Source organism: Lethenteron reissneri, chromosome 29 (assembly GCF_015708825.2).
Source record: "Lethenteron reissneri isolate LAM-NWPU_2019-01 chromosome 29, ASM1570882v1, whole genome shotgun sequence".
NCBI lineage: Eukaryota > Metazoa > Chordata > Hyperoartia > Petromyzontiformes > Petromyzontidae > Lethenteron > Lethenteron reissneri.
This window is the reverse complement of record NC_083807.1, coordinates 5,007,521-5,031,468: the sequence shown is the minus strand read 5'-3', so window position 1 is coordinate 5,031,468 and position 23,948 is coordinate 5,007,521. Positions and strand designations below refer to the sequence as shown.

The window sequence follows — 23,948 nt, the reverse complement described above, 5'->3', positions numbered from 1 at the left end:
GATGCTTGAAGCTCGTTGAGCCAGATTGAGGCTCCTTGATTAGGGTTCAATGTTAATACATGAGGCTCATAGAGTCAGATTAAGGCTCCTTGATTAGAGTTCAATGTTAATACATGAGGCTCATAGAGTCAGATTAAGGCTCGTTGATTCGTGTTCAGTGTTAATGCCTGAGGCTCATAGAGCCAAAACTAATGTACGTGTAGGCTTCTCCTAAGCAGTAAATGCCCGCGGCTCAAACAAGCGGACTTATGGATCGTTTTTTTATGTGTGTGTGTTACGATTCGTACGGCTCCGTGTTAACGCGCGGGATTTGCGACGGACTCAGCGAAATTCCCCTTGATGCGGATTCAATGTTAACGCGCGCTGCGGCATACGACGACTACGACGAGAGAGAAAGAGAGCGAGCGAGAGGCACATGCGGCGGTCTCATGCAGACTTCAAAGTGCGGTTACGTCATTGCTTCAGGCTCCCAGGGTGTGCATGCGGGTGACGTGGTGGTTCGTGGATGCCCAGTCGTGCTGAGTGAGCACAAAGCCCAGGCGTGACATCACAGCCACCCAGAACTTCAACCCAGCGGTGCTAGGGGGTTTGCGGGCATCTGCAGCAGCAGCAAGCAGCAAGCAACGGGAGTAGGAGGATGCGTATTTGCCCGTCCAGTGTCTTCCTCCGTACAATTGCTCTTCGGCAGCAGCAGCAGAGGCGGCATCCGTTTTGCGCAGCGGAACAGGCGTACGCGTAGAGGCAGCAGGCGTGTGTCGGGACGTCCTCTGAATGAACACTTCGCCTGCGGTGGCAATACGCTGCTACTGCTGCTCTGCGCTTTTTTGAGCGTTTGTGTTGCGAGAGCACAAACACACACACAGTCACACACACACACAGTCACACACACACAGTGACACACACACAGTCACACTCTCTACCCGCTCTGCATCCACACCGCATTGCACTGCGTTGCAGCGCGCTCGTGCAGAAACGAGGAGCTCGCAGTAGTGGGCATCAGCAGCAGCAGCCACACACACTCAGAACCCAACAACAACAACAAGCACGACAACAACAACAACAAGCTCCGCATCGTTATCATCATCTATCTATGCGTCTGCGTGACCATGCCTTGCCGAGCAGCGGAGCAGCAGCAGCAGCGTCAGGAAGAAGATGCGGACGATAACAAGGAACGGATGAAGTCCAAGAGCCTTCCCGACCTCAATGGCGTGGCCGGAGGTGTCCATCGGGTGGCGGCGGCGGCGGCGACGACGGCCGACCCGGAGTCGAACAAGAGTGGTGGTGGGACCGTGGTGGCCGGCCATCATCACGGCGGTACGACGGACCTGGCGTGCACGTGGCAGGCAGTGATCCTGCGGGTCAGGAGGTACATCAGCACGAGACAGTTCGCCGACTCGCGCTGTTTCCTCCTCTGCATCTGCATCCTGACCTTCATCCAGGCGCTCATGGTGTCCGGCTACCTGAGCAGCGTCATCACCACCATGGAGAAGCGCTACAACCTCAAGAGCTCCGAGTCGGGCCTCCTGGTCAGCTGCTTTGACATCGGCAGCCTCTTGGTGGTGGTGGCCGTCAGCTACTACGGCGGCCGCGGCCACCGGCCACGCTGGCTGGCCGTCGGCGGAGCTCTCATTGCCCTCGGAGCGGTCATTTTCACGTTGCCACACTTCCTCTCGCCGCCGTACCACGAAAACTACGCCGCGCGCTTCCAGGAGCTCGAGGCAGAGCGTCGTGACAGCGACAAAGTTCTGTGCGGCGGCGCCAACGCCAACGCCAACGAAAGTTTGCCGTCTCCGGGCGTTCCCAAGGCGGCCAAACCCTGCGATAGGAAACACCGGGGGAGGCAGTCACGGGATTTACCTGGCGCTGTTCATGAGCGCCCAGATCCTCGTGGGCATGGGCTCCACTCCCATCTACATCCTGGGGCCGACCTACCTGGACGACAACTGTGAAAGAGGAGAACGCGTCGCTCTATCTGGGTGAGTCGCATGGGGGGTGGTGGACGCTACTGATCGCCGGTCGGGCCTTCCGTCTGCCATGCGGCATGTTGGTTGGTTACGTTGTGTAAAGCATCAGCGTGCTCAAACAGTATTGGGGCGTGGGGAAAATTCCATTGTGGTACCACTGCAATCTGATACGACGTCTATGCCTCCCCCCCCACCACCGCCGCTTTCACAAACGCGCTGTTCAGCGTGCTGAAGTGTGGTCACGTGACATGCTAAACGGGGCGGTGGGGGGGAGGCTGCATGGCTATGCATTCTTAAATCAAACTGTGCAGAGCTTTGATTGTTTACCCTCCCCCCCACGCGCCTGAATGCTGATTTCCCACCGTACTCCGGTGGTGTCACAACAAGGCAAACACGAATGAAAGGAAATGTCCAAACATCCTAAATGCAGGACCATCCTGAAAACAAGAATAGGTGAATGGCCACTATACATTGAAATACACATTGCCTCGATGATAATATGGGTTTCCATATCGTTTCATTTGCGGTGTTATTTAAACTGTATACTGTACCGTTGGTGATCTCTCTTCTGCAACTAAATGGATTAATTTACAAAATTAATCAATAGGCACCTGCCAAGTCAGACACAGAAGGAGAATGCAATACTGAGATTAATTTAGCTATTCATTATAAAATCTAGTTGCTATTGTAATTGTGGCAGTTTTTACACACGGCGTAACTACATGACCTTAATGCTATTCACGTTTGCTTTTCATCGGGTAAGAAATATCGGGCAACGATGCTAATCATTGACCTTTACAACAAATCCTGTCAAATTTGTTCAAGTCATTTCTCAGATATAACAGTATCAGCCTGGCTGGCTGAACGGCGAATGTCTACTTTTTTAAAAAATCCTTTATATTAAGTTCGCTTGCTTGCTTAGGACCGTGCAAATCTTTCGGTCGTTTTTTAACCCACTTCCCGTGATCCAATCGAGCTGACATTTTCCACACATACTCGTTGTGCGTGACAATTAATGTTCGTGAAATTTTTTTTCTCCAAAATTTTACACTTTTTAGGACAAAAATATTATATTTAATTATCAATTGCTTAATGCTGCCATGCAATCATCTGACCCATAGGTGGCAGCCATCTCAGGCCAGAGGACGAGAGGACTCTAGCCGCCACGCATATAAAGGATTTATAGTGAAAAACTTTGTTTTTACGGGTTATACTTGTTTTACCCTTTTGACAGCGAGCGATGAAATTGGCATATATATGATTCAGCAGAAATGAATGGCTGACGAAGATTAAACAACTTGTACACAGTGTGAATAGCCTTACATTGTTTTCCTGCATTACCATCCAATATTTCCAAATTTGAAGAAGAAAAAAAAAGAACTCAATTGGAATATTACCCTGCTGGAAAAGAGTCACGAGACTCAGGGAGGCTTTCCTTGGTAAAAAAAAAAATCAAAATAATAATCATCATGAAGAAGAATAAGTTAGGAATCTGGTACTGGTATGAACCTCCTAGTTACACCAGCCCACAGGGGATTATTGTGTCCGTCGTGCAGGGAAGGGCTGGGTGGGGAGGGAGGGGCTGGGTGGGGAGGGGAGGGTGGGGAGGGGCTGGGTGGGGAGGGTGGGGCTGAGTGGTGGGATTAGTGGGGCTGGGTGGGGAGGGGAGGGTGAGGAGGGGTTGGGTGGGGAGGGTGGGGCTGGGTGGGGAGGGGAGGATGAGGAGGGGCTGGGTGGGGAGGGTGGGGCTGGGTGGTTGGAGGGGTGGGGCTGGGTGGGGAGGGGAGGGTGGGGAGGGGTTGGGTGGGGAGGGAGGGGCTGGGTGGGGAGGGGAGGGGCTGGGTGGGGAGGGTGGGGCTGGGTGGGGGGTGGGAGGGGTCAGGCTGGGTGGGGAGGGACTGGTCACCCAGTGGTGCCCTTATAAAACTCAACGTTTAACCTACTCACGCCGGCTTGTGCCCGCCCTCACAGTGGGCCATATTTGCGGAATACACCACGCCGCCGTTGACCCTGGCCATTGACCGAGCAACCTAACGTTCCTACCAGCTCCCTCTGCAGGGATATGTTTTATTCAGGGCCTCGTTTGTAATGTACCGAAGCTTATCAGACCGTGCATTGTCACAACTGTCACAAGTACACTTCGGATCAGAGTAGTTACGCTGAACAACACGACCGAGTATTGAACAACATCGAGGGCATTCCAAAAGACAGAGAACGCATGTGCTGATGCAGTCACTGGTATGATGGACAAGTACAATTAACTCAGGGTAACTAGAATGATTGAAACAATCAATTTTAATTAACTAATTGCTTGATTACTGTAGTGATAGTGCCATATTTTTTCATAATATTTATCTGCATAGGTTTTGTTAGACCATATGTTGAGTTTGAGAATACGTTTAATTTCTAATATGTCACGTCACCTTGAATTGCAGTGTATTGATGCTCAGTTTTAGAGCATGCCACGCAACCAACACAAGCACTACGTATGTCACCAGCAGATACAGTATTACAAAAGAAAATATGATGTCACTTACCTCCAATTAATTGCTATGAATACAAAAATTACCACAAAGGTCGCCAACCAAAGGCTTGACAAATACAATGTGGCAAATTTTGGCTCAAATACTCTGCTTGAAAATCCTGAACATGTTTCGCTGAATAATTGTGCATCATCCAGATCATTTCAGTAATCGATTTTAGTGTATTATAACCTTAGTTTTGTCCTTATTTTATGAAGATTTTTTTCCATATATTATTATTAATTATCTGGCCTACAGCACTTGAAATGCTGTATGTGGCGAGTGATTCATGAGCTCTCATTCATTTTCGTCCTGTGATCCTTGAAGATGTTTTTAGAGTAAAGTTGCATTTAATCTTGAGGTAACCTGTCAACTTCTGCATGTTAATGGAAACCCATTCTGTGCAGATTGCCGTCTGAAGAGAGAAAATCAAGCGCCTTTGTGCTCGTAAACAGGACTGCTTAATATTCTTGGTTCTTTTGGTAAAGTCACGTAAAAGAACCAAGAATATGAATCCCTGCAGTCACGAAAGCTTTAAATAAAAAAAAGGACTGCTTAAGTTCACAGATGCCTCTAATGATCACTTGAAATACCCACCACTATGCAAAATCTGATCATTAGTCATTTCTCGATGTACCTATGTAGTGTTTAATCAGTGTATATCACCTGCTATGACATATGGGTCAGAAATAGGGACATTTCCAGAGCGGAACAAAAGCCGATAATGTCCCACAAAGGATGGAGTGGTGCACGCTGGGAATTCTACTGAGGGACACATGGATAAATCTAAGTTGTCTTAATCTAAGTTGTCTTATGGTTGTTGTTGTTGTTGTTTGACTTGTATCCCACCGGGATTTTTGCACACAGCGTTGGTGTACGGTGTTTTTTCTGCAATATTTTGGTGTCTTTTCTTGGATTTTCTATTTGCACTTAGTCACATATTCACTTTAAGATGTTTTTGTTCACGTTTTTGTTTTTTGTTTGTTGCGGTTGCACCCGATTCAAGAGCCGAATGGCTCACAGGGCTATACCTAATAAATGAACTTGAACTTGATTGGAGAACATATGCAAGTTAGGGACACCGCAAAGCACATAGACTTGTTACTGCGGTGGCGAGATGTTAACTCTCTCGCCTGGTATACAGGAAGTCGTGGGTTCAATCCCAACCCTGACGCCTGCTGCTGTATATTTGGAGTTTGGATGTCTCTCTCTCTCTCTCTCCCCGTGGTCGTGTGGATTTTTTCTCCCTCCGATTTTTCCCTCCACATTTAGAATGGACATGCGCTTAAAGTATTTGGCTGCTATAGATTTCCACGTGATGAGCCACTTCGTTGTAATATCATTTGTGGCCAGGTGGCTTCTGAAAAATTAACCCGTAAAAACAAAGTTTTTCACTATAAATCCTTTATATGCGTCGCATCGATTTTATTTTATTATTCATTTCTGTTTTTCTTGAGTAAGAGTTTCATTTTTATCACATTGGTATTTTAAATGAAATATGAAATTTTTTTTCCTAACAAGTGGAAAATTTTGGAACAAATTTTTCACGAAAATAAATTGTCATGCACGAGTCTGTGTGCAAAATGTCAGCTCGATTGGATCACGGGAAGTGGGTTAAAAAACGACCGAAAGATTTGCACGGTCGTAAGTGCGCAAGCAAGCAAGCAAGTGAACTTAATATAAAGGATTTAAAAAGAGCTGAACAGCTCAGTGGTAAAATAAAACGTGACAAAAATGTGTTAAATAATTATATTTGTTTGCTGGAAAGAGATGATGGCCAGTGGCCGAGACTAACGACAGAGTGGCAGCTAAAGAAGGTAAAAACACGCCGTGGAGACGGAGTGATGAAATCATCTCGTGTGCAAATTAATGACGATTTGTCGAAGTGTAAGACTTTGAAAGATTGAGATGGCTTGGGGAGGCCGTCATCCCGCAGTGGATACATTACGTCTGAAGATGGTGATGGCGGTGGTGACAATCATTCTTACTAAATACCACCTATAAATGTCCACGCTTTAGTTTATCAGAACACTGCATCATCCTCTCTCTCTCTTTAGCCTCTCCTCAAACAATTTCGTCATTGTTGTGACATCATCATCGCTGCATAATTCCCACCGCATTGTAACTGTTTCGCATTAAATACAATGACTTTATACAGCATTCACAAGTCAAAATTAGATAATCATTTCTCAGCCAATTGAAGCGAATTAATGTATGTATGGATGGCTAGATTTGGCAGACAAATTATGATTTTCACATTGTAAGACACTGTAATAGAATATTTCATTTATTTTTCTCAACACATTTTCAGCAATTTGATCAGGCCATTATGTATTTACTTAGGAAATAAATACATAAACATATTTATTGACATTGCAATTGTCAAAAATGTAAACATGACGCGATAAATTATTGTAATGCTCAAATGTATTTTGTAGCGGCCTTTATAGCACATCGTATTGATCCCGCTAATTATATAATATGCGAAGAGCGGAGTTGCTGCAGAACGCCGGCATATTGACTTGCCACAGGCGTTGGATGGGAAGGTCATTTTAAGGGCAGAGGTGGCACAACTGTGCACAGCAGTGCAGCCCGTTATTGCCAATGCAGCATCCAACACTGCGCGCGTGAAATACCGGACGCATTTTTTTTTGCTGAATTACATTAAACAGTCAAAAGGTGTGTGTGTGGGGGGGGGGAGGGGGGGGGGATTAGGAGAGCGATGACATTTTTATTTTGCATTCTGAAAGAAAAAAAAAATCCCCGTCGCATTCACACTCCGGGCCACAATGGCCGTGTATTTCTCAAGCGCAGCAGTTTCCTTTTGCTGCTCTCGTTCTATCGTTCTCTGTCAGCAATGACCGGCTGACCCCCCCCCCCCCCCGATCCCCCGATCCCAAAGCACCGGCTGCAGTGGCAGTAGCTGCTTACGGCCTCGGGGTTTGGAGGGTGAGGTGGGGGGAAAGTCTGCGGCATTGAAAGGGAAAAGTCCTTGAGATTTGGCAGTGAATGTCTCCAAGATCAATTAGCGCACACGTCGCTGACCTCTGCAGAAGTACACACGAGTCCTGGGGGGAAGGGGGGGGGGCACAAATCACTGCGGAGAGATACACGGTGGGACGGAAATTCAGCGATGCAAGGCAGCGCACGAGGTCTCTCTCCTCCCTTCCCTTCCTCCTCGGTGTCGCTGTCCATTTTTCAGCCCGTTGCGGATCCCCATGGGAGGTCGTGTTCTTTTTTTTCGCTTGGCCGGAGACTGAACACGGTCAATATCGTACACAATAACAGTCAACGCCCATACGGTCAAGTTGGCAAACGAAGATAATGTGTGGGCTTTGAATGTGAAATAATGTTTGCCGTCTATCATGGTTCAAGTTCAACTTCAAGCTTATTTCGTTTAACCTGGCGAGAACTTAAGACACCAGGAGGAGTCTCATTCGTAAGAGGGGGCCCTGAGTCACGAGAACAATGCATCATATTTTTATCGATTTAAAGCTTTCGTGACTGCAGGGATTCATCTTCTTTGTTCTTTCGGTAAAGTCACGTAGAAGGGAAATAATAAAATAATAAAAATAACATTTTATTTTATTATGTTTTATTTTTATTATTTTATTACTTCCCTTCTACATGACTTTACCGAAAGAACCAAGAAGATATTTAAGATTCGTCTACTTAGTATGTAATCGGCCCACATGAGCCATTGCTACCACTGAAGGCTGCTGTGTTCAGAACGGTATTGAAATAATAGTGCATTTGTTTTCATTGAATTACTGCACGAAATCACGAAAAGTCATCGAATTGCAATGGCATCCAATTATATGCACGGCAAATTGTAAAGAGTGCTATTGCAGCATTGCTTTTTTGTGTTTGTTTTGCTGAATGTGGCCACAAAAAAACAAGGTACTTTACTCCGTTATACACGAGCTCAGAGACTCTGCACATGGTGGCATGGTTAGCGCACCGAACTCGCGATCCAGAAGTCTTCGTTTCGTAGCCCCGACGTGGCAGGTAAAACGAGTGGCATGTTTCTTATATAGCTCCGCTCCCTCCGTCCATCCATACAGCAGTGTGCGTTGGTACACTCAGGCGAGTCCCACGGCAGAGTAAAGTGCGGGACACCCACCTCTTCCAAAACTTCTGGGGAGCAAGAAAGTGGAGACCAAATACACTCTAGACTACACGGGTGGGGAACGTCCGGCCCGCGAAATTATTTGGGTCTGGCCCTGCCAAGGCAACTGCAGGCGGGACTCGAAATTCAATAAATCTAGGAGCAAACCTGGAAAAGCAGTTGCGAGTAGCAGCGACATCATCAATACCAGCTAACATCACACGCCTCGCCAAAGAGAAGCAGTTCCAGCCGTCACATTAGGGCTGAGTTAATTAAATGTTTGACCAAATAAAACGGGCTAATTTTTAAGTTGATAATTTTGCATGGCCCGCGAATGATGTTATAAATATCCAAATGGCCCTTGGCAGAAAAAAGGTTCCCTATCCCTGGTCTAGAGGGGCTCTCTAGGGGGGCTCTTTAGAGGGGGGCTCTGGAGCTCCCTCTAGGGGGGCTGTCTAGAGGGGCTGTAGGGGCACTCTCTAGGGGGGCTGTCTAGAGGGGGGCTCTGGGGCTCCCTCTAGTTCCGCAATTGCTGGGCTGCATTTGACCTTTTCACATAATTATTATTAGTCGTGAAAAACTCCACTCGGTATTAAATGTGCAAAACATTCCTCGCCTTTTCCCACAATGTAGGTGCAATTACTATTATTTAATGGCTGCATTCCATTTTTACAAATTATAATGTAATTATCAGTCATGGAATAATGATAATAATGATAGTCATGGCAAATGTCTTGGTGACAGCCTTGGTCGACATTTGCTATGGACACATTTAAAACAGCATCAAATAATTTCAACGGTACTGAACCACAATCTTAATGACGGTGTTTGCTCCGAAGAAGGGGCATTTGCTTGAAACGTCGGCCTAGTGTGTATGTGTTTCTGTTCGAAGGCAGTGCTGTCGACATATGCAATGAGATTAGTTTTTCTTTGCTCGTAACTGGACAACAGCTGGTGGTCGGTGTGTATTTCACGTTGTCACACACGCAAAAAAATCATTGACCAAGCAGACGATGGCATACGAATCATAAAGCACTTCATTATATTTGTCAGTGTGACAGATCACGATAATGCCTCTAAGTAGTTGCTTGCTTTCGGTGGCAAGAGCAAATTTCTATGACCGCTTAAAAGCGGGGGGGGGGGGGGGATGCATTGTGCCAGCGTCGCACTTGACGTACAATGAGAAACCCTTCAGGCTCAGCAAGAGATCAATGCGCCCATCCTCATGCAACAATGGCTCATTGAGATCGATGGGCACGTTTCCACGTTGGGATTCGCGAGATGGATTGCACGATCATAAACCCAGTAGATGCATTCCTCCCTTGACCAGCGAGCCCCAGAATATGAATTCATCTGGTGAGTTCTAATCTAAAATGATACACACACATACACACACGCCACTAACAGAGACTCAACACGGTTGTCAATAATGTTGCCCTTTCGAGAAGGACCATTTGCCTTAACGTCACGTATTTTTATGTTTATACTGGTAGGAACCTCCTGGTTACACCAGCCCACAGGGGGTTATTGTGTCCGTCCGTCCGTCGTTCATCCAAAAATGGGAGGGGTGGGGCTGGGTGGGGAGGGTAGGGAGGGGCTGGGTGGGGAGGGGAGGGTGGGGAGGGGTTGGGTGGGGAGGGTGGGGCTGGGTGGAGATGGGAGGGTGGGGAGGGGCTGGGGGTGGGGCTGGGTGGGGAGGGGCTGGTCACCCCGTGGTGCCCTTATAAAACTTAACGTTTAACCTACTCACGCCGGCTTGTGCCCGCCCTCACAGTCGGGCATATTTGCGGAATACACCACGCCGCCGTTGACCCTGCCCATTGACCGAGCAACCCAACGTTCCTACCAGCTCCCTCCACAGGAATGTGTTTTCTCTTATGGGAAGTGTTATTGATGAATGCGTTGTGCTGTTTGTCTCTTTTGCGGTTCAACTGCCAGTGCAGTATCACGATTTTTTGTGCATTGCTTTGCATTGGCGTTCGATTGTTTTTAAAGAGGGCCTTGAAGGTCAATTAGTTTATTCCAAGTATGAAAAAAATAAGAATAGGTTTTACCCTTCATGGCAATAAAACAGGTGTTAAGATTTACCCCATTAGAACCTCATTTGCCAGAAGAAAAAATATGATAATTGTTTTTTTACCCTTTTATCTGCGCCTTTTGGCGTCATCTGGTCCAACACCATGTGAGACTAGGCTCTAAGGAAAGCTGTCTCGGGTGTGGACCAATCAACTTCAAGGACAGTGCATACATGATCAGAGTTATGTTTTTGTTTGCATTACGACTGCAGGTATTGTGTTCTTTGCAAACATGACTCCTTGTAAAAAAAGGTGTCAGTTTTGTTGCCAGATAGAAGGGTAAAAAAACAATTATCAGGTGTTGAGATGTTCAAACACTAGACTTGAAGCTTTCGTGACTGCAAGGAATCATATTCTTAGGTGTTTTCGGTAAAGTCACGTAGGTAAAACATCAAAATTAATAAAATAATAAAATAAAATAAAGATCACGACGTTTCGGAGGCAACACAAGTCTCCGTCATCAGGTGGGACAGTCACAGCCAGATTAGCTGCATCAAGTGAGGCAATGATTCAAGATGTAATCCCTTAAACGCGAGTTGAGGGGGGGAGGAGAGGGGGGGGCTCCCCCCCCCCTCAACTCGCTTTTAAGGGATTAAGGGATTTTAAGGGATTACATCTTGAATCATTGCCTCACTTGATGCAGCTAATCTGGCTGTGACTGTCCCACCTGATGACGGAGACTTGTGTTGCCTCCGAAACGTCGTGATCTTTATTTTATTATTTTATTAATTTTGATGTTTTACCTACGTGACTTTACCGAAAACACCTAAGAATATGTTCAAACACCATGTCTGCATTACCCCACACAAAAACATGCTCTGATAAGAAATGTATTGTCTTTGAAACGGATTGGTCTGTACTAGAGACAGGCTTCTTTAGGGCCTAGTCTCACCAGTGTTAGACCAGAGAACGCCAAAAGTGGTTGTTATGATATTGCATTTGTTAAAACAAATCCTTAATTATCATGTAATGATTAAAATAGAGAACTTCCTCTCACGATACATGCATCGAATTGCACGTGTGTGAAATTATTGTATCGTGCAAATTGTACGCAGAAAGTGTACATTCACTCAGTACGTGCGGCCAGTCTTCTCAGAAGCTAAGCAGGTTTGGAACTAGAGAATAACTTTGGATGGGTGATGACCGTGCCTAAAAGACAAGTTAAATAGGTGCTGTGGACAGCAGAGGGCAGTGCATAAACATCCATTGATGTTCTGTGCCCTCCCGACCTTCACGAACCTACATTGACCAGCCAGGTGAAGTATGGTTAAACAATCCTCACAGCCTACAAGCTGCACTGAGGCCCTTAACCAGCAGTGGATTGACAGACAGACTAGGCCACGCATGTGTCATGTGCGTACATTTGCGCTTGTCCAATTGAAGGCTTCCCACTTTAACGATATTAATTGTTGCATACACGTACGTGTATGCTCATTTGCACGTGACTTGCCAATGTCCCGTTGAGGCTAATGGCATGAAGTAACAAAAAAACCGCACAAACAAGATGCCTCCGAGTTGTGACATGTCATCGAATCGCCGGGGTTTATGTGGGTGGCTTCTTACGTGCCAGATCTTAAACAAGTATAACCCGTAAAAACAAAGTTTTTCACTATAAATCCTTTATATGTGTGGCGGCTAGAGTCCTCTCGTCCTCTGGCTTGAGATGGCTGCCACCTATGGGTCAGATGATTGCATTGCACCATTAAGCAATTGGTAATTAAATATAATATTTTTGTCCTAAAAAGTGTAAAATTTTTGAAAACATTTTTCACGAACATTAATTGTCACGCACATCGAGTCTGTGTGCAAAATGTCAGCTGGATTGGATGACGGGAAGTGGGTTAAAAAACGACCGAAATATTTGCACGGTCGTAAGCAAGCAAGCGAACTTAATATAAAGGATTTAAAAATAAAAGTATTTGAAGTTTAATGTCAAATTATTTGTATGCCTTTGTCGCATTCAGCAGTGCCTTAATGTGACGTGGCATGTGACGAAAGCGTACCTGTTGGCTTGACGGTGTCATGCGAATTCGGCATCGTCTTCTGATCCATATCTTGTCTTATTTCATTGCCACGTTTGGCTGCGTGACAGCGGTCGCTGGGCCGATTTAACAAGTCAAGTCCAAGAGACGCGAGGTTCAATAAAGGTTGAAATTCACTCAACCGGGAGAATTTCTCTTTTAACGACAGGGCTGGTGTGATTGAATTACCTTGGGTGTCCTTGCTTAAATGTAGAGGTGATGTGTCACTATAATCAAGTGCTATTTGTGTAACCGTATAACTTGGTGGCCATCCAAGATCATACGGCATGGATTTTATTTCACGGCAATTTATACCGGACAAGCAAAGTGTGAATGTGTTCTCAAGGACATTCGTAAAAAACAACAACAACTTCCCTTTAAGCATCGGTGGTTGGGAAAGAGGGCCTCTGTTCAACCGATGGAAATGTTTCGCAACAATATTTGTTTTCATTTTCGCGTGATTAATTTTTCTTCCCCTCTCTTGCGTAACGATGCTGAGAGAAAGACGCAACGAAGTGAGTCACGCTCTCTGTGCTGCGGGAAATGGAGGTGCTTGAAGGGCAAAAAAAAGTAAAACTGCTGCTTATGCATGAGGGGTAATTAAAGCTGTTCTCTGAAGCACAACGTGCAATTAGCGTGGCCGGTATTTTACAGCGTGTAGACACAAGGGGTACACGCCAAGACTCCGATTTATATGAGCTGAGCGAAAATTGAAAAAATTAACCCGTAAAAACAAAGTTTCTCACTATAAATCCTTTATATGCGTGGCGGCTAGAGTCCTCTCGTCCTCTGGCTTGAGATGGCTGCCACCTATGGGTCAGATGATTGCTTGCCAACGTTAAGCAATTGGTAATTACATATAATTTTTTTTCCCTAAAAAGTGTAAAATTTTGTCAGCTCGATTGGATCACGGGAAGTGGGTAAAAAAACGACCGAAAGATTTGCACGGTCGTAAGCGCGCAAGCAAGCAAGTGAACTTAATATAAAGGATTTAAAAATGAGGTTATGTGTCTGCCAAAGTGTGTAGCTATTGCCCCCCCCCCGTCCCGTGGTCTGCCCCCCCCCGGGTACCTTCTGAACAATGCAATTGAGTTTTATCATGAAACCAAATCTGATTTTAATTGGAAAATATGTTGTTGTGGTATATATTTGGACTTGATAGCAATACATATATTCTTGGTTCATTCGGTAAAGTCACGTAGAAAATTATTTTATTATGTTTTATTTTTATTATTTATTATTTCCCTTCTACGTGACTTTACCGAAAGAACCAAGAAGATGAATCCCTGCAGTCACGAAAGCTTTAAATCGAAAAGCAATACATATATTTTTTGTTTGTTGCAGCTGGGATACCGATGTTTTTTTTCTTCCCCTTTGGCGTTCAAAATTCTTCTTTACATTCACCCATTATCATTCTCTGTTTGCTATTCAGATGTTATTATCATCACGCTAACACCACCCCCCTCACAGTCCTGCAATGCCACACTCAATCCTACTCATCAGCTGAGCTGATCTTGTGATCTCCACCACAGCGGTCATCCTCGTAGGCATGCTTTTTCCTTTGGCTGTCACTCCATCATTAGTTTCACCTTCCACCTTCCATCCCCCCTTCTCGTGGCATATCTACCCAAACCCACTTACTCTTCTGAATAATCAATATGGTGTATTTAACTTGCGCATGTTCTATAATCTACGTGTTTCTTTTCCTCTCTCTCAGCGCAATTCCAAGTGTGTACCTTCATATTCCTGTACGCATTTTTCAGATTTTGTTTCACCCTCTTTGTCAATATCCATGTTTCTGATCCATACATAAACTGAAAAAAAACGTTTTTCTTTACGTTGCTTTTCATTATTAATTTCACGTTTCTAAAATCTCAGCAAGCTGCTCACTTTCGCCTCTTTGTCTTTATTATTTTGGTTCCTTCAATAGCTGCCCCGAGGCATGCACGATCTGAACACATTCCTGCGGAGGGAGCTGGTAGGAACGTTGGGTTGCTCGGTCAATGGCCAGGGTCAACGGCGGCGTGGTGTATTCCGCAAATATGCCCGACTGTGAGGGCGGGCACAAGCCGGCGTGAGTAGGTTAAACGTTGAGTTTTATAAGGGCACCACGGGGTGACCAGCCCCTCCCCACCCAGCCCCAACCCTCCCACCCCCCACCCAGCCCCACCCTCCCCACCCAGCCCCTCCCCACCCTCCCCACCCAGCCCCTCCCTCCCCACCCAGCCCCTCCCTCCCCACCCAGCCCCTCCCTGCACGACGGACACAATAATCCCCTGTGGGCTGGTGTAACCAGGAGGTTCCTAGCAGTACAATCCACTCACAGACAATCAAGCCCTCACATTGTCAGCGCATGAGGGGTCTGGGGGGCCCTAGTGGTCAGCTTGCACTGTGCGCACTGACAGCCCTGGCGTTCAACTTCCTCCGGAAGTATTGGGCCACGCACCGCGCACGGCCTGAGGCTTGGAGGCCCCCTGGCAGTTCGAGGCCCTGGAGCACTGGCCCCACTGGCCCCACTGGCCCCACTGGCCCCACTGGCCCCACTTGCCCCACTGGCCCCACTGGCCCCACTGGCCCCACTGGCCCCACTTGCCCCACTGGCCCCACTGGCCCCACTGGCCCCACTGGCCCCACTGGCCCCACTGGCCCCACTGGCCCCACTGGCCCCACTGGCCCCACTGGCCCCACTTGCCCCACTGGCCCCACTGGCCCCACTGGCCCCACTGGCCCCACTTGCCCCACTTGCCCCACTGGCCCCACTGGCCCCACTGGCCCCACTTGCCCCACTGGCCCCACTGGCCCCACTGGCCCCACTGGCCCCACTGGCCCCACTGGCCCCACTGGCCCCACTGGCCCCACTTGCCCCACTTGCCCCACTGGCCCCACTGGCCCCACTGGCCCCACTTGCCCCACTGGCCCCACTGGCCCCACTTGCCCCACTTGCCCCACTGGCCCCACTTGCCCCACTGGCCCCACTGGCCCCACTGGCCCCACTTGCCCCACTTGCCCCACTGGCCCCACTTGCCCCACTTGCCCCACTGGCCCCACTGGCCCCACTGGCCCCACTTGCCCCACTGGCCCCACTGGCCCCACTTGCCCCACTTGCCCCACTGGCCCCACTTGCCCCACTGGCCCCACTGGCCCCACTGGCCCCACTGGCCCCACTGGCCCCACTTGCCCGGTCCAAACTCCAGCCTTGTTTCGACCATACTTATTCTTTGGGTCTTTCGGTAAAGTCACGTAGATAGGTATTTTTTTTTTTTACAAAAAAACTACGACGTTTCGATCGCAACACGAGCGGTCGTCATCAGGTGGAGAAAAAAAGAGGGGTTAGTCTTTAAAGGCAAACTGTTTATAAAGGTTTAAAATGGGCGTTGCCCAAGTGTCAGAACGGAGTGGGCGGGGCATAAGAGCCCTGGGGGAGCGTGATTGGAGGAGGTTATGTTAATGTGAGGGATTAAAAATGGCGGGCCTCGGCATATTGAATCAGAATCAGAAAAGGTTGTATTCGCCATGAAAGTTTGCACAAACAAGGAATTTACTATGACAGGAAGGTGCATACATTCAACATGTAGGAATCTTAAAAACGTAAATAAGTGGTATACAGTCTAACTATACTAAAATTACAAAGTCTAACTAATACTCAGCGGAGAAGGCTAGGTTAATGTGAAGGATTAAAAAAACTGGTGAGCAACGGACAGTGCTAAAATGGGAACATTACAGCCAGTTATGACTTAAACTGGTTGATAACGTCCTTCCAGTGATTGCTAAGTTTGTACCCATCCTCTCGGTTGAAATTGTGTCTATGTCTGTATATATGGATGGCTTCATGAATAAATATTTGTTGATAGCCAGTGGGATTGCAAAGTTACTTTGTCTTAGAGAAATCAATTTTGTGTGAGCCAACCACATTAAAAAATGATCAGATCACGAAATTTTAATGTAATGTGTTAAATCAAACCTGGACCTTGTGTTTGCTTATGATTTTAGAAATATGTTTTGTGACCCCTCCTATAAGGTGATGGTTTTGATTGGGTCCTCAGCTGGTTCAATGCACTATTGCAAGTGAGTTGGTCTATTGTTACCAAGTTTTTTTTAATGTATTTAATTTAATTGATCATTGCATTTACCTTGGTGGGAAAAGACACAATTCGACGGATGGTAAATTCACCTGAAATATAAGAATGGGTAAAGATGAAAAAAACAGTTTTGCAGCATTACATCCTAATGGCCTGGAACAGCTTGAACGCTACGGCTGTAAAATTAGGCAGCGTACGTAGCGGCGATCCAAAGAGAACATTGCTGATGCTATCCTTCCTCTTTCCCCACCACTCACGACGCTAAGAGTGCGTGGCGTGGCTGTCCATGCCAGCATGGCACAAATTCATCGGAAAAGATTGGCCATGCTCCGCTAAGCCTTTCAGATCGATTTCTACCGGTTGTCGGTGAGTTTCTGCCACGTTCTTCACAATGTGAGCTTGATTTATTTTGGTTAGTGACTCTGCTTTTTTTTTTTTGGCTGCGAAATGTGCACGACCTAGATCGGCGTGTGCAGTTTCAAGGTTCTGGAACATTAAATCGTGAGTTTGATATACTGTCCTGCGAAGAACTGCAATGCGCCGTGTTTGTTTGGTTCTGGCCACAGGCGAGAACACGGCAGAGCAAACGACATAAAGTATGCATTTATGTATGTCGAACTATGTTCACAGCGTATGCAGCCAACCGTGCTGAATCGGAGCTGCAAAAAGGTTGCATTTATTTTATGAAATCTTGTAGGTAGCTGTAGCAGCGATGTGTCGGCAAGCTTCGTCTTATTTTGTAAACCTGGGTATATTCTACGTACAAGCCAAATAGAGAAACAGAATCAGCTGAAAGTGTAGAGAGACATGAAACTTAAAAAAATGACCTCATCATCATCAGCCATGATATATTCACAGTCGGATGAATGCCTGATCACACCAACGACATCCATCAATCCTGCGATGCCACAATCCATCTCACTCCTTCGACTGAGCTCTTCTCACCTCCACATTGCCACGGTGATCATCCTCTTGGGCACATTTTCTCATTTGGCCGCCACTTTTTCCGCCAGCAGCTTCCCACGAAAAAAAGTCTCGCAGAGATAAGATATTGCCACTCGAAATGTACGCAAAATGATACTGTTGCATCTAAACCGGAACCAAAGAGTGACCAACGTAGAAGTGAGACAAACGTTGCACGTCGTCAGAGAGTTGATGCAGGCAGTCACGAGAAAGAATCCCGCACTGTTTGTACAAGTATGTAGGATGGACAAGAACAGGAAATGAAAAAAGTGTGCTGTTGTTTTTTCGATTTAAAGCTTTCGTGACTGCAGGCATTCATCTTCTTGGTTCTTTCGGTAAAGTCACGTAGAAGGGAAATAATAAAATAATAACATTTTTACATAATAAAATACAATTCTCACGGCTGCTTGCGTTGTGGCCGAAACGTCGTGAGAATTGTATTTTATTACGTTTATTTTTATTATTTTATTATTTCCCTTCTACGTGACTTTACCGAAAGAACCAAGAAGATGTGCTGTTGTTCGGAAAAAATAAACCCGTAATCACAAAGTTTTTCACTATAAATCCTTTATATGCGTGGCGGCTAGAGTCCTCTCATCCTCTTGCTTGAGATGGCTGCCACCTATGGGTCAGATGATTGTCTGCCAGCATTAAGCAATTGGTAATTAAATATTTTTTTTCCCTAAACAGTGTAAAATTTTGGAATTTTTTTCAGGAAAATGCATTGTCACGCACAACGAGTCTGTGTGCAAAATGTCAGCTCGATTGGATCACGGGAAGTGGGTTAAAAAACGACCGAAAATTTGCACGGTCGTAAGCAAGCAAGCGAACTTAATATAAAGGATTTAAAAATGAGTTTCATATATTCACCATGACTCTGAAAATCTGACCCATAGGTGGCAGCCATCTCAAGCCAGAGGACGAGAGGACTCGAGCCGCCTCGCATATAAAGGATTTATAGTGAAAAACTTAGTTTTTACTGGTTATACTTATTTTCCTGTCGAGGAGTGTGTGTGTGTGTGTGCGCCCTGCGACAGTAACATGGTGCTTCGTCCACTGTATTACGCCGCCAGGAACACGACCTCCTGTAGAATGTGTGGGTGACTCAGGTGTTCACACTGGCTTCGATGCTTCACTTCGGCCTCAATGTGCACATGGCCTGGCACAGGTGCCGCGGTGATGCTCCTACTGTTGTGGAGCGACTCATGCAGCCAGCTATGGCTGCAGAGTTTGGTGGTACATGTTGTTTACGTCGTTTATTGTGAAAATTTGGTCACAGTTCCTATGACCTGCACTGTTTCATTGCTTTCATGGCTTTATTTTGGTGATTTTCGAAACGTTTTTTGGTTTGGCCATGTTTGTTTGTTGTAGTACAGAGTTAGACTGATGGCCTTAATCTAAGTTGTCTTGTGGTTGTTGTTGTTGTTTGACTTGCATCCCACTGGGATATTTGCACAGGGTTGGTGTACGGTGATTTTTCTGCAATATTTTGCTGTCTTTTCTTGGATTTTCTGTTTGTACATATTCACTTTAAGATGTTTTCTTGTACATGTTTTTTTTGTTGCGGTTGCACCCGATTCAAGAGCCGAATGGCTCACAGGGCTATACCTAATAAATGAACTTTGAACTTTTAACATCATCACCACCATTTAGTTTGCGAATGCCGGCTGCTGGTGTTGTTGTTGTTGATCTCCACTTAACAATCGCTTGCCCTTAGTCGATCCGATGTACAACGGAGAACGCTCGCTTTTCCCTTTTGCTCTCGTGTATCCAGCGATGCTCTACGTGATGGGAGCCCTGGGCCCTGCAGTCGGATACCTGCTGGGGGGCATCCTCATCGGCCTGTACGTCGACCCCTGGCTGGAGGCCCCTGGAGACCAGGGCGACCCGCGCTTTGTCGGGAACTGGTGAGTGAGAGGACCACCGTCAGAGAACGTGTAGTTCCCTCGAAGCATCCACGCGTCAACGCAGAACCGGCCCTAGACCTTTGGGGTCCCTAAGCAAAATTTGGTTGGAGGCCCCTTTGATGTATGATTTTTTTCACCCACTAGCTAGCAGTGACTCTAGGGGGCCACTAAGCGACCCTTGCAATTGCAAGGGTCGCTTAGTGGCTGGGCCGGCTCTGCGTCAACGTCACGTCAGCTGCAGACAGGGGGTAGGACACGTCACACCCCTTCGCCAACTTTTGGCGAGCCGTCGAACGGAGGCGGCTGTCGCCGCGTCGCGCGGCGCTTTCGGACGCGCTTCTGCGGCCGTCTGGAACGCTCTCTTCCTTTCCGATATTAGGAAGCCACTGGAACTGTGCACTTTTATATCATCATCTGGATTGACAAACTCATTTTTTTTAGAACGTACGGTGCGAAAGAAGTTCACCATCATGCATGCATTAAGGCCTTTTCTAATTTTTTTCTGACGTGTGACCTCTCCCTACTTATCAATATTGTGCACGGCGTTTTGGATTTATGTTGAACTTCTTTCATACCGTACGTCGCCAACCGTGATAATCGGAGGTGCTGTGTTTAGTTTGTTGTGCGTTCCCCGCACCTCTGATCATCATGGTTGGTTTAATATATGTGCGAAAGTAGATCAACATACAGACACCACCACCTGCTATGGGATTTGCACGGTTTTCGACTTTTATCTTTGACCAAACGCAGTTGTTCTATGAGGCATTATAGTTTCATGGACTACTGATCTGTCCACAGCAATAACCTACTGTTCAGCTACGCTAGGCGTAATTGGCTCATATATACTACAAACATACTCCAATGTACAGCACAACCTTCCACGGTGCAGAACGGTAATTTGCTGAAAGCATAACGTCATCTCTCACAGTAATGTATGAGTTATGGGGTAGATTTGTGGTGCAGTAATTAGCGCACTGGGCCATGGACTCCGTTGTGTTCGGTCCACACCCACAGCTCATGTCAGTGGTATGATCACATCTGGTTCATGGGTCCTTTACCAGAAATGGTGAAGTATGGTTAAACTGTCCTCGTTACTGACAGCTTGGGGAGGCCATCATGCTGCAGCCGGTTGATAATTATTTTAGTAGAATTCTATTATTACACGCGTTATTGGAACATTAATATTAAAAATGGCACTTTTACAACGATACTTTCCTCTATGACGGTATGTCCCAGTTTGGCTCGTTTAAAAAAACAAATATTTTGTACCAAAAAACCCCCGATGGAATTCTATGAATGATGCAGAGTGCAGCTTGGTGGATGGAATTCCCCAATGGAGCGTTTGCCGCTCACTTAATTGTACAAGTTAATCTCCAAAGTTTTGCAAGGTCAGCAGGGTTTTGTTGGCGTGTAAATCTCCAATGTTGTCAAGTAAGGAGTAATCATGCTCGAAGCTGAAGTCAGCAATCTTTGCAATTGCTGATCTCATTCAAGTGGGGGGAGGGGGAGGGGTGGGGGGAACGGTTTGAATGAACGTACAACGGCATGGATAGGTACACTCCGTTCTCCGGAAACTGGGAACCTTTGTAACAAATGTGCACTTCATTACGAGACGCATGGAGGGGGAGTAAGGCACTTGTTATGAATGACACAGTCTGGAAATTCATTTTGTCCGTGGTGCATGTAGACTACAGTTTTAATGCGTTGATCCAAGATTCATAATTTATGTTGCTACACGCAGGACTTCGAGCACTGGGCCTCCGTACCCGTCTGGTTTGATTTCCTGCTATAGCTGCTGATGGTCGGTGGAATTGGTACGTGCACTGTGTTATGAACTGGCGATCTTCTTCTTGATTCTTTTGGTAAAGTCACGTAGAATGGAAATAATAAAATAATAAAAATAAAACATAATAAAATAATTCTCACGACGTTTCGGCCACAACGCAAGCAGCATATCCTAAAAATACAGCACCATATTTTAACACTAAAGCAGTCACTGACTCGCAACAACTTGCAATCATAAGTGACGGAGTTAATTTCGGGTAAAATCAATGAAAATGGGGTATGCCGATAGCATAAAAATGAGATGTGATGGAGCAAATCTGAGATCAGATTTGGAATCAGCACCCTGAATTTTGTCTAAAACAGGTGCAAAAGTCCAGGCCAGAAAAAAATGTTTTTTTGTTGTTGACCAGTGTAAGCTTTCGATTTAAAGCTTTCGTGACTGCAGGGATTCATCTTCTTGGTTCTTTCGGTAAAGTCACGTAGAATGGAAGTAATAAAATAATAAAAATAAAACATAATAAAATAATTCTCACAGTGAGAATTCTCACTGTGAGAATTATTTTATTATGAGAATTCTCACTGTGAGAATTATTTTATTATGTTTTATTTTTATTATTTTTATTACTTCCCTTCTACGTGACTTTACCGAAAGAACCAAGAAGACCAGTGTCATCCTCAAGGAAACCCCACGTTGTGTTTCATCGTCATCCCAACGTGTCATAACAGCAGAGGGCACTCTCAGCCCGGCTGCATTGCGTAACGCCATCGAAATTCATGATCCATTGAGAACGCACTGCAAGCTCTCAGGAGCTAAGGTCACATTGAAATGTTTTTGCCTTGATTGCGATAGACAAAAATAACTGCGCAGCCATCAATAATGGACACCCCTCCCAGGCCATTGACCTTAGCCTCCTGCATTAGTGGCGTATGTTTGAAATAGTGTATTGGATTTTTCTAAATTGAATTGAATAGTGTCAAAAAAATACACATGATATTGTAGTGCACCACTAGAGGGCAGATTGGTTTGTCATATGTGTGTAAATGCTGTTCTTGCAGAGTAGATGTATACCCATAATCAATGTTTTTGGGTTTAGATCGCGTTATTTATAAATGTGTCGTAACCCTCCACCACCCGACACGGCCAATCAGTAAAAAAGTGTTACGTTGACAAAAGACAAATAGTTCACTGCTTTAGCCCACCGGTGTGTTGAAGCCACAACATTTACAATTTGAGTACGACGTTTCGCTGGTAATTGCATCCAGCATCATGATGCTGGAGGGTTACGACACATTTATGAATAACGCGATCTAAACCCAAAAACGTTGATTATGAATAACATTGGTCGCGAAAGCCTACGTGTTAAACTAGATGTATACCACACGTACATTAAAACATTGTTCAATGAAATTATTTTAAAATATAAACAAAAATGCTCATCAATAACAGTTTTTAGATGCTTTTGAGTCCAAACTTGAGAGGCTTTCATTGACAAGAAGAGTGACATTATGTTAGCGAGCCATCGAACAAAGACGGTGAAAGCATCGCGCGCTTTCAAATGCCCTTCTGCGGCCGTGTCGCACTTCTTTACAATATTAGGAAGCCACTGGAGCTAAGCTCGTTTAAATCTAGATTGAACACCCATTTATTTATAAGTTCTTTTTGTGTTGAGTTTGTTGTCCTTCCCTGCACCTCCGATTAGCTCGGTTGGCTATGCACAGTGTGAAAGACGTTCAACATACGTCAGAGGTCGCAAACGGGTTTTGATTCCTTACCCGTAGCCATACCCAGCCGCACCAGGGTCGCAAACGGGTGCCCGTACCCGTACCCGGCCGTACCTGTACCCTACCCGTACCCGGCCCGGGTACGAGTAGGGTACGGGTATCGGGTACCTGATTGCGACCTCTGGGATGAAGCCATGTTGCAGGCGCGGGTGGGTTGATTCTAGGAACTTGAATTGTGAAAAGAAACAAGACGTTGGGAAATGAGTGACAAACAGTTACTCACCAGTGACTCACGGCCTACCCGTACCCGGCCGCACCAGGGTCGCAAACGGGTACCCAGGGAAGGTGATTGGTGGAAAGTGGGATGATAAGTGTAAGTGGGGTGTGAGCTGGTGTCCATCAGAGGTCGCAACCGGGTACCCGATACCCGTACCCTACCCGATACCCGGCTACCCGTACCCGGCCGGGTATGGGTACCCATTTGCGGCCCTGGTGCGGTCGGGTACGGGTACGGGTAGACTGTGAGTCACTGGTGAGTAACCGTTTGTCACTCATTTCCCAACGTCTTGTCTCTTCTCACAATTCAAGTTCCTAGAATCAACCCACCCGCGCCTGCAACATGGCTTCATCCCAGAGGTCGCAATCAGGTACCCGGTACCCGTACCCTACCCGTACCCGGCCGGGTACGGGTAGGGTACGGGTACCCGTTTGTGACCCTGGTGCGGCCGGGTACGGGTAAGGAATCAAAACCCGTTTGCGATCTCTGGTGTCCATATAAAGACCCTTTTTCGACCAGCTCGAT

At 46.3% G+C, this 23,948-nt stretch overlaps 1 protein-coding gene across 1 annotated transcript in view; it reads left to right on the top strand.

Annotated features, from left to right (window-relative positions):
* Positions 1-535: 535 nt before the first annotated feature.
* The window catches only part of LOC133349303 (solute carrier organic anion transporter family member 5A1-like), a 41,625-nt gene continuing 18,212 nt past the window's right edge, over positions 536-23,948 (top strand). The window contains 4 exon segments of the mRNA XM_061562679.1: positions 536-1,826; positions 1,828-1,944; positions 1,946-1,976; positions 19,507-19,639. Of these exon segments, the coding sequence (XP_061418663.1) occupies positions 1,107-1,826; positions 1,828-1,944; positions 1,946-1,976; positions 19,507-19,639 (1,001 nt within the window). The 5' untranslated portion in view covers positions 536-1,106.